The 14,439-nt window shown below is 41.2% G+C and overlaps 3 protein-coding genes across 6 annotated transcripts in view; 1 reads left to right on the plus strand and 2 right to left on the minus strand.

The window, feature by feature from the left end:
- Nucleotides 1–14,439, minus strand: part of LOC109041147 (vitellogenin) — a 393,940-nt gene that overhangs the window by 51,675 nt on the left and 327,826 nt on the right. The gene's annotated exons all lie outside the window — the stretch shown is intronic.
- The window catches only part of LOC109041254 (uncharacterized), a 214,121-nt gene that overhangs the window by 22,235 nt on the left and 177,447 nt on the right, over nucleotides 1–14,439 (plus strand). The window lies entirely within an intron of this gene.
- The window catches only part of LOC109041255 (uncharacterized), a 170,769-nt gene that overhangs the window by 11,263 nt on the left and 145,067 nt on the right, over nucleotides 1–14,439 (minus strand). For both annotated transcript variants that reach the window (XM_019057526.2, XM_072298050.1), the window contains one exon: nucleotides 7,161–7,313. In XM_019057526.2, coding sequence (XP_018913071.2) covers nucleotides 7,161–7,313 — 153 coding nt within the window. The remainder of the gene's footprint in view (nucleotides 1–7,160; nucleotides 7,314–14,439) is intronic.

Below are 14,439 nucleotides of genomic sequence, written 5' to 3' on the forward strand. Positions count from 1 at the left end.
ACTCACTTTTATAACGTGATTTTAAAAAAACCTGGATCCTTTTTCCAAAATCTGATTACAGCGGGCTCATCTAGGGCCAATTACCTGTCGATTTACGCAAAAATCATGGAAATCGCCCGGTAGAACGCTCAAACGAACTATGACAAAAAGTATAAATTTACATTGTTTAAATGGGAGAATTCGCAACTTTACCACGTAATATAAAAAAACCTGGGCCATATTTTGAAAATCTGAAAAGAGTTGGCTTATCTAGAGGCAATTGCCCGTCGATAGCCGCAAAAATCATGAAAATCGGCCCGGTAGAACGCTGGAACTAAGCGTTACCAGTTTCGCAAAATTAGGAGTTCTTGGAGCTTATAGTATATAGATGGAGAAAAACAATTTTGCCAGTTTGCTGGATCCGTCAATGAAAACATGCTCAAGAGGCGAAGGAGAGTATACTATCATCGAACACTCACTGACCAGACATGATTCTCAAGGAAGTTTAATAAGTCGTAGCGATAAGGCTAGATTACAGCAAATGGATAATTACAAAGTGGCGCGGCCAGAGAGCCCCTTGTAACCCCCTCCCCCCTTCTCTGCATACCCGAAAAGTTTCCCCCGAATCAATTCATATTTCATGTTTGATCTATTTACACACAGATCTTCTCTCCCCCCCCCCCCCCATCATGAGAAAGTTTTAACCTTTAACCGTTCCAACGAAGAATTTCACGCCATGCTACTACCAGAGATAAGAGACCCGTCACTGGCCTCTTGACGACAGACCGAAGCTTTTACTTTCGGGGTTTCAATACCTAATTATGGATATTTATAAGGGAGCAACAGTCGTCACTCTTTTTTCGGCTGTTGACCTACCTACATGGTGGATGATGAGCTTCGGGTGACGTCATGAGCCAAACAAGTTTCCCTAACTTCGGCTCATTTGCAAAACGAAGCTGCCAACACGTTGTTGAACATCAATCATGTAGGTAAGTCATCAGTTTAATGTTGAAGTCCCGAAAATAAAAGCTTCCACTGTAACCGAGATACGAGTGGAGGGTCTCCTCTCTCTGGCTACTACGCATACTGATGTTCCGCTTACAGGTCATCTCTTTCCTCCTCAATAAAATAAGCTTGGTATCCTCTAAAAATCCCAAACTCACAACAATGAAAGATACAAATAATTGAGAGGTGGACAATCTAGCATGCTTCTTTCCAGGGCCGGATTAAGGGGGTGGCCACATGGGCCGCGGCCCATAGCGGCAAATCTAAGGGGCGGCAAAAATTTGCAATTTTTAAAGTGTAGGCATAAAAAAACAAGCAGTGAACTCCAACACAATGTGTTGATAAGGCGCGTCATTAACTCGCACATATCAACCCCTTTAGTTTTCATTTACAGAGATTTCAAAAAAGGCAAGCAGCACAACAAGAGAATTCACGATCCAACACTGCAAGGTCAACGACGCACCTTCACGAGACCGTGTATTGTGAATCTAGAAAGCTATTCGAACAAATTTAAGTTTTTTGATCTGCCTCAAGCAAAATCTTTTCAGATTCTTGAAGAAAAGTGCTACGGAAAAATTTAAGCGAAGAAAGGAAAAATTCTGTCGAACTCCTAGAAGATAAAGTCGATTTAAAGGTATTTTGGGGCTAAAATACCCAAATCACCGGTATTATAAATCCCGTTATATTATTGAAAAGAAATTGACTCGATATAAATGCAATTGTCTTAAATATGTCTTGATTTTGTTATTTTAAACGTCTTTTCATGCAAAGAAGCTCAACCATGTCCATGCTTTATTCATTCATGAATTGAAAGTAAGCAATCCACATCCCGAAAATCTACCGATTTGCCGTAAAAAATCGCAGAAACTTGATATACCAGGTCGATGTACCCACTCTTTGAATTTACCAATCAATTTAGTGAGTGCACGTATGTGAAAGTCAAAATGCTATAGTCATTTTGGGTGCATTCATTTTTCATGAAACAATTGTAAGTAATTTCAATCCCGAAAAACCATAAATTTTCCGTATAAAATAAAAAAAATCAAAATATGTCGACTCCCTGACGTGAAAATTAAATTCTACGTGTGAAAATACTTATGTATCGATATGCTGAACAGAATGCCCGCCTCTCCTCGTAATTTACAAACCGTTCCTATACTCATCTCAAAATTTTTCTCAGAGCTTTGTGTTATTATCAGCTTCCATTTAAACCCCGGTTTGATGGCCGAATCGGCTGCCCAAAAAGCAAGCCATTTTTGAAGGGCTCTATGAGAAATTCGTGATATTATCAGCTCTCAGGAAATCACCCCATGGGTAAAATTGCTGGTATAAATTTTCGAGTGCTTAAAATAATCGTATTCAAGAAACTAAGGCATTAAACTATGGAGTCAATTTCGTTTTAATAATATAACGGGATTTACTTGTCTTCAGGTCAAAACTCATACAAGAAAGCCCCTTGCAAGAGGCTAATTTTTTGTAATTTCACTCAATTTTTTCTCCTTTTTATAATTGAATTGCTTGTCACATTCTGAGGTCAATCATATTAAATTGTAATTTATACATTTCTTTTTTTCCCCCTTCATTTTATTTTTTGTTTGGAGAAGTTTTGTTGATTTCTTCGGATTTCGAATACTGTAACTTCTCTTCTATTTGGCCGATTTTTATGAATGAGACCTCTTTTAATTCGTGTTTTAACGGAAAGTAAGGAAAAAATTGCTAAAAACTCGCGAAACAATTTTTTTTTAAAATTGGACGAATCCTAGCGTGACGGTGAAATGGTTAATGAAGCGTAAGTAATTGGGCGAGGGGCTGAGGATCCCGGCCTCGCTTGGCGACCGTCATTAGCTATTGTTCGTCGAGACGCCGACGCAGTGATCAGGAGCGTGGGGAAGAGAGGGGTAAGTGGATTCCTGTATGAGCCACGTTTAGCTAATGGTCTAATGAGTCTCGAGGCTCATCACAGATTGCACTTACACAGATTGCACTATCATGAGTGGCGGTAGCCACCACCGGGCAAGTAACCTATCCTCCAACAATTGGCAACACAGCACAGCCCGGTCGAGGCAACGACACCATAGTTACACGAACTTGGCTTATTTGGGTTTTTCAGAGCACGGGTACCAACTTTTGAAAAGTATAACCGAGGTTACAGATCTGTCAAAGCAACGTTTTGAACAAAACGGAGGAGTTAGATTCTCATTCCGAGAGTGCCGACCTGCTCAGCCATCCTCGAATCAATTCGCTTGATTCTGCTTATATATGCATATTTTAAATCAGCGCGTCGCATTCTTAGGCTTTTTTTAAAAAAACCAAGTAACTTAGACTCTTGGTATTCACTGCACATAAACTAGCGACCCCCAGAATGAGAAACAACTTTAAATCATAATTATTGATGGATAAATAAACTTTTTACACGCTTTGGAAAATCTCAGAAGTTCGCGGTAGTCACTTTTCGGTAAGGAACTAAGGGACTCGGTTATTGTATCGAGCAGGGTTCGAAACGATCGCAAAGGCGGTATACTACGTATACGCGCCAAAATCGGATTTATAAAAACAAAATTACAAACGAGATAAGGTGACAAAATCTCTCATCTCCTGAGAGTATAGTAATTTCTAATTTTGTCGTCTCTTGTGATACAAGAGACAGCACCCTCAATAAGTCTAGTTACGAGAGAAAGCAAACATGCAATTTGGCCTAGAATGGCGCGACTTAGAGAGAAATGATAACGAGGACTTGAGATGAAAAGGAGAAGTCCTCGGCGCGGCGAACGGCATGTAACACATTAGCGCCTACAAGACTGCACGAATACTTCACGCATTGCATCAAACACAGTGCGGTCATTGCGGTCAGCGGGAAACGGATAGCGCCTACAAGAATGCATGAATACTTCACACATTGCGTTCAACACGGTGCGGTCTGCGCGGCGCGGCAGCGGAAGTTAAAATCATTTAACCACATTTTCTTTCAAAATTTTTTCGTTCATCTCTTATGAATGGAAGGCCTTGTCCACACAGAGATAGGTTTATGGAACTTAACTTTCGCGCAAAGTTTCGTGAACTTCTGCTAGTAGCGTTAACAGGGCTTTCCCAAAAAAAGTTTTCAACACGAGTAAATGCGTCTTATGCACCCCTCCTTCGCTGGCACGTTCATTTGATGGTTTTTATCGAGTTTCAAAACGAATGAGAAGGGGGCGGCAAATTATAGGCGGCCCATGGGCGGCAAGTAGGTGAATCCAGCCCTACTTCTTTCCCGAAATTTGAGCCATTTGATTGTCAGCATGTGACAGATTTCTGCTCTTCGAGGCTTGTCCGCCGTGCTTTTTGATACTCGCTTTCTCGGTGATGGTGATACTTCCTCGCCTACCCGCTCTTTTCTCGCCCTCCCGTCGCTTTAATTGGGTTTCTCATTAGCCTCCAGCTTAATTATGTCCAGTCTCTTTTTAACGCCTCCCTCCCCCTCCCTCCCCCTCCACATCCATTCAATCACCCTCCCTCCCGCTCCTACTTTCCTCACCCTCCTCCGGGATCATGTCCAGGCGTCCCCATCGCGTTGCGTTGCTCAGAGTGACGGCCCTTGCCGTTTAATCTAATTACACTTCGGAGCTTTTTTTCGACGGAACTTCGGGAGCTAATCTCGCTGGAACGTCGTGCCGGGAACGGGTATCCCGTATTCATGCGCGGTTTTTTACGGCGAGTCGAGACTGCGAGGAGGCGAAACGTTCGGCCTTTGTGACGCAGACGGGAGCAAACCCGATTATTAGGGCGAGTCAGATCAGAGCACTAATTAGGTTGATTGATTTTGATGACGGAGGGGAGGGGGAAGGGGTCATGGAAGGGGGTCTAAAAGTTTCAGGATAGCTTGACCTAGGCAGAAAATGGAGATGTTGCATGTGTGAGAAATTTGCGATTTGACTATTGATTCTTATGTAAAAGTTCGCTAGAAACGTGATGGTGCCACTGGTTTTCTCTGAAATCAACTCCCAAGCTCAAAAAAGCTCTCAAGTTGAGGTCAAAATGGAACAGATATCTCAACCTGCCCTGAGAGTCCACGTCTACATCAAGACAAGCACTCCATGCAAAGATAGGGAGCAAATACATTGACAGGGCTGCCACTTTATTTGGGAACTCTCACAACTGAAAACACGGCAACCCTGCTAATGTAGGTATTTGCTCCCTATCTTTGCATGGAGAGTTTGTCTTGAATTCTTGATGTAGAGGTGGACTCTCAGGATAGCGTGGGATATCCCCTCCATTTTGGCCTCAAATTGAGAGCTTTTTTTGAGCTTGGGAGTTAATTTCAGAGAAAACCAGTGGCACCATCGTGTTTTTCGAGAACTTTTACAAGAGAATCAGTAGTCAAATCGCAAATTCCTCACACCTGCAACATCTATATTTTACCGATGTTTCTTCTAGTCCCACAATCAGTCTAAACTCTCCATTTTAGTCATTCCGAAGTTTCAGGGAAAAACCATGCGTCGGCCTCATCGATTCCAATGTAAATCGCGATTTTTGAAATTCTGTATCTCATGACCGCCGCGGCTTAAGATAGGGCTATCACATTTTCCACGCACGAGGAACCGTTATCGGACATTTCCAAAACGACACTTATGCCGGAATCACACGCTGAATGTGGCAACTGAATATGGAACTCAACAGTCAGCGCTCAACAGCTGAAACTTTGCAAATTCGAGCTATTTTCATCCAGATGTGTATCCAGTCTATTTGAATAGTTCAGACAAATCCGACATAATCCGATGGTCGCTGACAATCGTTTCTGAATTTTGCGCCTGTCGCGCAAAATCGGGCCGATGACTTCCACATTCAAGCCTCACTCAGTTCCCACATTCATTGTGTGATTGCGACATAACATGATTTTTTCAAAGAGGTGAGTCAGGTACCTTTTAGCTCTGGGGTACTGAATTGTTTTAAACGGAGGAAGTTAATGTTTCCAACTCCCAAGAATTGCCACTGTGGCAGTGATCTGATTTTAATCGCGATGGGGTCGTTTTGCTTTCGCATTCAGCGAGCAAGTAGCTAGAGGTGCGGTTTGAGGCTCCCCCGACGCGACCATTTCAGACCGCGGTTTCGGATGTCAGATATTCTGAGACCCGAAGTTCGTTCTCGGTTTGCAAGAAGCTTGAAAAATGTGCTCGGGGGCGAAGAATGTCGTGGCTCGCTGCATCACTCAACCTCAGCTTGAAATTTATGCTCAGCCCGTTTACTCTGAAATTGCAGTTTCGCTGTTGCTTCGAAACTTTTCCCTTTTTCCCGGAAAAGGCGCGGGATTCTGTTGATCCGCATCCTTCCCATCACAGAGCTCTAACTCTATTTTAACTCTTTTTCTCGACAAATTATTAAATGTTCGTCGAATACCATGGCAACTTCGAGAACATTTCGCAAGTCACGACAAGACGATTTTCTGCTGGTCTGTCTCGAAGTTTCAAATCTGTCTTCTAATTTTCTGATGTAATAATAACTGTTGGACCCTTTTAGCCCTGGGGAATAGAGATATATTTTCAGTATATTTTTACCGGTTTTTCAATGAGTTGTTTTGAATGAACATCTGAATTTGTGAAGCCGAAAAGTAGTGCAATAAGTTTTCAGTGCGAAGTATGTGACGCAAGAAAATTGTACTCATCGAATTAAAAATCGAAAAAATTACGACGTAGGAAAATATTAACGATCCTCAGGGATGTTTTTTTCTCGAATACTCTCTTCTCCTCGATGAAATATTTTGACCTCGTTAAATTTTAACTTCCAGTAATCTGCATTGCCAACTCAAGCTAATATTGCTTATACCCCTCACAAAGTAAAACAATAAGGAACATTAAATTGATAAATTATTACAACCGCAGCAACTGCAAGCTCATTTTTCCTTTATCATTAAATGAAGGGGAAATGGTCAAAATTCTATTTCAATCTCTTTCCTCCCCACAGTATTTTGAGCTATACCAATGTAGACAAAATGAAAAGGCTTCTAAGATATTCTGCTCGATAAAATATTACTTCTATATGTCTCTGAGATATGATAAAAATTTGAATATGTAGTTATCTGCATTATCAGTCAATTAAAGTTGCATTTAAATTAAAAAAATTAACAGAAACTATATGAAAATGCTGAGTTTTATAAATATTGAAGGTAAGGTTAACTTGTCGGCTCAAGGCGATATGCTTACCTTCTAGACCGGCAAAAGCGTTCTCATCAATTCGAACTATCTGGTTGCCATCCAGCTCCAAAGAGTTGAGCAGCGAAATATGCGAAAAAACGTTCGCCGGCACCTCTTTCAGCTGATTGTGTGCTAGACCGAGAGAGTCCAAATTCCGCAAACCTGTAAAATTTGATAATTTTATAATGTCTTTGGAAGATCGGTGAAGAATCATGTGAACGACCCTAGGTTTAATGAGGTTTGTAGTCAACATTTATTCCTAATAAAAATATTTTGAGCTGATTTGCTGTTACATTTGCAGACGTTACTTACAGCAATGAGAGAAAACAGGAGAATTTACTTTTAAAAAATAAAAATAAGTAAGTAAAAATGAGTGCAATAGATAACAGTAATTTTTAAAGTATCGCGGCAAAAAAAGAAAAAAAACCATCCATCTCTAATTACTGCAACCACACTCATTGGAAATTGTACAACATACATACTATGTAGATAAATCAAGCGTGCGCCTAGTAAAGTAACGTTTCAGATCATATACGCCCAGTCAAGTGTACGGTTCTGAAAAATCAACAAGTCTGCATTCTTCTACAGGTATTTAATCATTCAGGTAGGTTTAGGCGTTCATAAATACGGAAAAAACCACGGGGACGAAATTATACTGACAAATAAAGTGACATGTTTTCCATTAAATGAACATGCGTTGATCCTCACCGTAATATATGGTGAAAAATGTGTGTATTGAAAACTTCGGTACGGCATTTTTTTCCTGTCTAAATCATATTTAAGGTGACTTCTATCTTTATTCGTATATCGCCGAAAAAATCGATATCGATTTGGCAGGTATGGAAAGGGTGGGTAACTCGAGAGGGTAGGAAATGTGACCGCATGTAAATGGAACGGAAGAGAGGGGGTTAATGCGTTTAAAATTGTAAGGCCACGCCTTTGATAAATGCGTATTAGAATCGGTGATCTAATTAAGAAATAGACATCAACACTCGTAGTCTTTTATTCAAGGGATGGCCTTTTGATTAAATTTTCCCGATGAGATATTAATTTAGCTACTTGCACTTGTCAGAATCTGACTTGCGCTGCGGGACTCGTATTTGATGGAATTCATTTTTTTTTCTTTTTTCTTCTTTTTTTTCATACAAAATTCGGGGAGAATTCGATTCAACGTGATGGTATTCTTTTGATGATAATTTATTGGATGAGTTTTTAATCCTATTCAGCGTAGCTATTTTAGGGAATTACTTTCTCCTTAATTAGTTGAAGATAAAAGTAATTCGCTAACAGGGGTTATAAAAAAAGAAATGCCAATTGGTACAAAGTTTAGTCCGCCATGGGAAAAGTAATCCTTGCCAGGAATCAATGAGTTTGTTGCCACGAGAGCATACACTTTCAAGGTCTAACTTAGAGCGGAACATCGCGAGCGCCATAGCGCCTTCAATTCGACAGACGCATTACGGACATCCTTTACGCACGAATAGTTGTATCTCTGCGCCGTCATCACAGCGCGTAATTTCCTTTTACTTTCTGAAGAGCTTTATTCCTACTTTTTCTTTGATTAGTTTTTCATTTCGATTTATTTCCATAATTTCCCTATTTTTCTCTCTTTTCTCCTCTTTTCTGATTCTTCTCTTTTACTTACCTTTTACTCTTTTTTCTCCCTGCTTATCTCCCATTTATTGTTTCCCTCTGCCTCTCTCCTTTTTTCATTTTTTTATCTTCTTTTCTCTCCCAAATCTTCCCTTTTTATCCATTTTTCGTCTACTCACTCCCTTCTCTCTTTATCTCTATATTTCTCCCCCTGTTCCTTTTTCTCCCTTTTTCTCCTTTTTCTCCCTTTTTCTCCCTTTTTCTCCCTTTTTCTCCCTTTTCTCCTTTTTCTTCCGTTTTCTCCCTTTTTCTCCCTTTTTCTCCCGTTTCCTCCTCTTACCCCCTTTCCCCCTATTTTCCCCCTTTCCCCCCTTTTCTCCATTTTCTCCCTTTTACCCCTTCTCCTCCTTCTTCCTCTTTTTCCTGGAAACTTTTTAGTGTGGGGGGGGGGGGGAGGAGTTTTCTCTAGAAATCGCACCATTATTTTTATCGTTGCAGCACAACATGCGGAAGAAAATAAAAATGTCCGGGTCCGCCATACCAAGCTTTGACCCGCGACGCGAAACATTTCTCGTGTTTCAAAGGAGTTGGCCGACGGAAAGCGGGAACACTCGGTATCAAGTTCAATCCGGGAAATTCAATTTCAGTCACACCTCGGGGACTCCGTATTGTGTGCGTCTGGTTGATATACCCGGACACCGATCCATTTTTCAACCCTTAAAGTTGCCGACCGAGGAGGAAAATTACCGATTTCCTGTCGCCTCGGCAATTTATTCCGGCGGATTTCAACGTGCGATCGAACAACGTCGCTCGAACACCTCTTCGCGGAGTCCGCGCAGTGTTGCCTGGTTTACTAGGTTTACGGCACAGAGCTAGGGAGAATGTTTAATTTTAAATGCCGTTCGGCTAATGTGCCCATGAGTTATTGTCGGCCGGACTCAAGTGTTGTTTGCGTTTTTATTAAAAAGTGTGTCAGCTTTCGCGCCCTTTTGTGTGCCCCCCCCCCCTCCCGTATTCTTCACCGGTGTTTTTTCGGCGTCTCGGGTGGTTCCCTCGTTGCCAAATTTTCGCTAACGGTACCAATCTCTTCGATAAGGTATAGTGCCGCAAGGAAAGAGTTTTTCACAATCTGACACCAAATTTCTCTCCCGTCGCTTTTTTGGGAGGATGTCCCAAGTTTTCATGGCGGAATGGAGTAAAGTGCATTTATTTACGGCACCCAATTTTCCATCTCCTTTCCCACCGTTCCTAAACCGTCTCAGGTAAATCCTGAACTCTACTTTTACCCTTATTTTGAAACTCGACGATGGTCAATTCAAAATTTTATTTGAGTTGATTAGTAAATAAAATTTGCTAGAACTTGGCTCTGGGAATTTTGTTACTAGGATAACGCAAGACTTCACACTAAGCAAAAAAGAGAAACAAGGAATAAAATTTGGTGGAAAGTTGAATAACAACTTTTTGAATCTTAAGTCGAAATGACTAGATTAGAGCATCCTATTTAAGTAATGCTTAAATAATTTCAGAGGTAAATGTCATCTGTTCTGCTTTGTGTAAGGTCTTACAGAAGTTTTTATTTTAAGCCCCACCAACTGCTGCCTTCATATGGAAACATATCCTCAAGTTTACATATTTTTCCCTCATGTGTCCTTAGGTCTACAACAAACTGGCCGTATTTTTGCTAAATGGAACTAAGCGCAGTAGAGGGAAGAAGCAGAATCCGGGTAGAATTGACAGGTGCAGCCGAGCGTCGAGCTCATTCCATCCTACGCTCATTATGCCTCTCCATGGCACTTAGTTCCGTTTGACCGAACGCGCTATCCAGGATTCTAAAATCTTCAAAAGGAACTCAAATCGGCGCTTAGTTCCGTTTAGCAGAAATAGTCCAACTTACACGATTTTTGAGGAGCTTGGTACTTCTACCATTGTACGTGCGAGAGCGATCCAATTAGAGAAGAACTAGTTCGTGAGGAATTTTCATCGTCACACTCAAAGCGTTGCTAGTCTAGGATTTTACAGCCCTCGGGAGAGGTCAAAGTTGGAAAGTGAATTATTAAAGTATGATTCGTTATTGAATGTCGTTCGCAGTGGGGCACGGTAGAGTCGCCAAAGAACAGCGTTGCCAGGTCAAGACTGATTCAACCTCAAACGATACGCTGAAAAAAAAATCTCGGTTTATTTACTAAGAAAAGGGTAAAATTACCAAGAATTCAGGGTTCTATTTGATCCCAGTTTTTTCTTGGTAAAATTACCTTTTATGGAATTGGTAATTTTACCGAGAAATCTTGGTAAAATTATAGAACTTTCTCGGTAATTTTACTGGACCTTGGTAAAAACGCCAATATTTCTTATCGACTATGGTAGAAATACCGAGATAAAATGGCAAAGTTACCGGGAATTGATTACCAATAGAAGTGGTATTCTTACCTGGAAAAAACAGTAAAAATACCGGTTTTTAGGTAGGCTTACCAGTCTGTCTTGGTAAAATTACCAATAATTGGTAAAAAAAAGTGAGATGGTAAAGGTACCAACGGACCTTGGTAAAAACGACGAGAATTTTTTTTCAGTGTACCGGAATATTGTCAAAATCGTTTAGAATCTGGATCGAAGTTCTTGAGTGGCTTACAAATAGCGATCCAGCGACAAGACCGTTTTCTGGTTCGAACACACCCTGGAGAACCAAAAGGAGCCCAAAATTTGTCATCTCTGAGATTTTGTTCTTTGAGGATACGGATACAATGATCAAAGAGAAATCCACCAGTAACTGTCATTTGTAAATGGACTACATTTTACAATGAGGAACTACAATTTCAGTCTCATTTCAGAAACAACGTACGTGCCACTCGTTTTCCTATGCAGAAATGTGTTTCACAGATGAGCCAGTTATTGCAGTTTCTTATTGCAAACTGTGGCCGTGGCCCCAATACTCCTCACAGTTGATTTTAAGGGAAACTTACTTTTTTTACAGTCAAAGTCGTATCTAATAATATTTTTGGTCAGTGATGTACTAAATCTATACGGCATTGTTGTAATTTCCGTGGAAATAACGAGGATGCCTCCTGTCTTTTCTTAACGACCTACCTTCACTTTAATTCAATACGTTTACCAAGCCTGATAGATGTAACAACCTTCACGACTTAAGAAAACAAATTTACCATCAAGTAGAAATCATTTATTTATGCGAAAAGGCGCTAAACGCCAATTCCAAACTTCTCAGTAAAGCAAGTTTGACTAAAACAATTGGCGTTTCCGTACTAATGGACCGATTTTGGTTTACTTTAGCTTGTTTGAAAGCTGAAGAGTTCCTCTAATTACGTACGTTGCCAAAATTAGGAAAAAATGCATATTAAGCGAGATATAGGGAATTTTTGCACGTAGGTCCATTTGATTTAATGCGCTAACCCGGATTCCGAATTAAATCAAAAGGCGCTATCTCCACTTGAATCACTTGATTGACGCGCGCGCGGCGAAGCTTGGTGGAAACTTGGTGAAATTTAGTACGGGGGGTATTTTTGGACGGGAAACTCGAATTTTGGGTCAAATTTTGAAAATTCAGAAATCCAAGATGGCGGACATGGCCTAAAATGCTATCTCGGCCCCTATCCAGCCGATCTTGGTGAAACTTGATATCAGGGGGTATTTTCGGACGGGAAACTCGAATTTCGGGTCAAATTTTGAAAATTCAGAAATCCAAGATGGCGAACATGGCCTAAAATGCTATATCGGCCCCTATCCAGCTGATCTTGGTGAAACTTGGTATCAGGGGGTATTTTTGGACGGGAAATTCGAATTTCGGGTCAAATTTTGAAAATTCAGAAATCCAAGATGGCGGATGTGGCTTAAAATGATAGCTATTTCTTAAACAAACGCACTACACGTCTAGAATGGCCGCCAATGAACCTGCGTAAAGCGCACGGGCCGGGTTGTGAAGGCCGGAGGTGGTGGGAGCCCAAATATACCTACCTAACCTCAATCTGCTTTCCCGCTGCATCTTGCCAATGTGGATGAGATGTGGAAATTTCCACGTTTGTAAACTTTAAATATATGGCACTCTACACGGAGAAAAAAACTCGTGCGTGGGACCCAAAGTTTGGGTCATATGGATCTCTGAAGTTTTCGGATTGAGCATCTGAACACTTCAGGTCTAGCTGTCGAGGTTCGGATCACACATCTGAAACTTCAGTTCTTACGTCTGAAGTCTTCAGGTGTGAGAACTGAAGTTTTTCGGATGTGAGAACCGAAATTTTCGGATGTGAAAACCGAAGTACTTTAGATGTAAGAACTGAAGTTTCAGATGTGTGATCAAAACCTCAGCAGCTGGACCGAAAGTGTTCAGATGCTCAATCCAAAAACTTCACAGATCCATATGACCTAATAACTTCGGGTCCCACGCACGAAGTTTTTTTCTCCGCGTACGTTCACAATACACCGCCTCGTCGAGGTGCGTGGTTTACCTAGCAGCGTCGGATCGTGAATTCCCTTCATGTGCTGATTACCTATGTTAAAATTTTCGTATCTAAATAAAACAGTTTCTGTTGTCATTTTGAGCCCCTAATACCGAACTTCACACAAACGATTCAGGCATTGAGCTATTGTTGAAGGCCACATCCGCCATATCGGAGTTTAAAATTTTAACAATGAGGTTATTCAGTAATTTTTAATTTTTGCATTTTTTTGGAGGATTGAGTACGCACAGTTCGCTGGAATTTTCTCCGATTTTTTGAAACATTATTATCCCACGGAAAACAAGTTCGAAGTTGCGTATTCTGAGCTCCCATTTAAACTTGCGTCTCCGAGGAAGTCAAGATGGGGCCTGACGAACCCCTAGGTGACGGTCACGCTTTTTACCACGTAATCCTTCCAGCGCGCTCTTAATACTCATGAATTTCTAAATACTGTTCCGATTCCAATAAAGTACCTAACAGTGATTTTAATGAAAATTAAGTGATTCCGATGGGTTCGTTAATTTGTTCGCTCGTTAAAAGCCCCTTGTCCATGTCAGTGCACACTGACATCGATCGAGCCAGAGGGAACGCACGGTCGATATGTGACCGTCACTCAGGGGACGACATCTGGGATTTTTTGGCGATGCGCGTTTAAATAGGAAATAACATTTTAGGCCACATCCGCCATCTCGAATTTATGAAATTTTAAAATTTGACCCGAAATTCAAGTTTCCCGTCCGAAAATACCCCCTGATACCGAGTTTCACCAAGATCGGCTGGATAGGGGCCGAGATAGCATTTTAGGCCATGTCCGCCATCTTGGATTTCTGAATTTTCAAAATTTGGCCCGAAATTCGAGCTTCCCGTCCGAAAATACCCCCTGATACCGAGTTTCACCAAGATCAGCTGGATAGGGGCCGAGATAGCATTTTAGGCCATGTCCGCCATCTTGGATTTCTGAATTTTCAAAATTTGACCCGAAATTCGAATTTCCCGTCCGAAAATACCCCCTGATACCGAGTTTCACCAAGATCGCTGGAAGGGGCCGAGATAGCATTTTAGGCCATGTCCGCCATCTTGGATTTCTGAATTTTCAAAATTTGACCCGAAATTCGAATTTCCCGTCCGAAAATACCCCCTGATACCGAGTTTCACCAAGATCGGCTGGATAGGGGCCGAGATAGCATTTTAGGCCATGTCCGCCATCTTGGATTTCTGAATTTTCAAAATTTGACCCGAAATTCGAATTT

This window comes from Bemisia tabaci, chromosome 1 (genome assembly GCF_918797505.1).
Source record: "Bemisia tabaci chromosome 1, PGI_BMITA_v3".
In the NCBI taxonomy this organism is placed as follows: Eukaryota; Metazoa; Arthropoda; class Insecta; order Hemiptera; family Aleyrodidae; genus Bemisia; species Bemisia tabaci.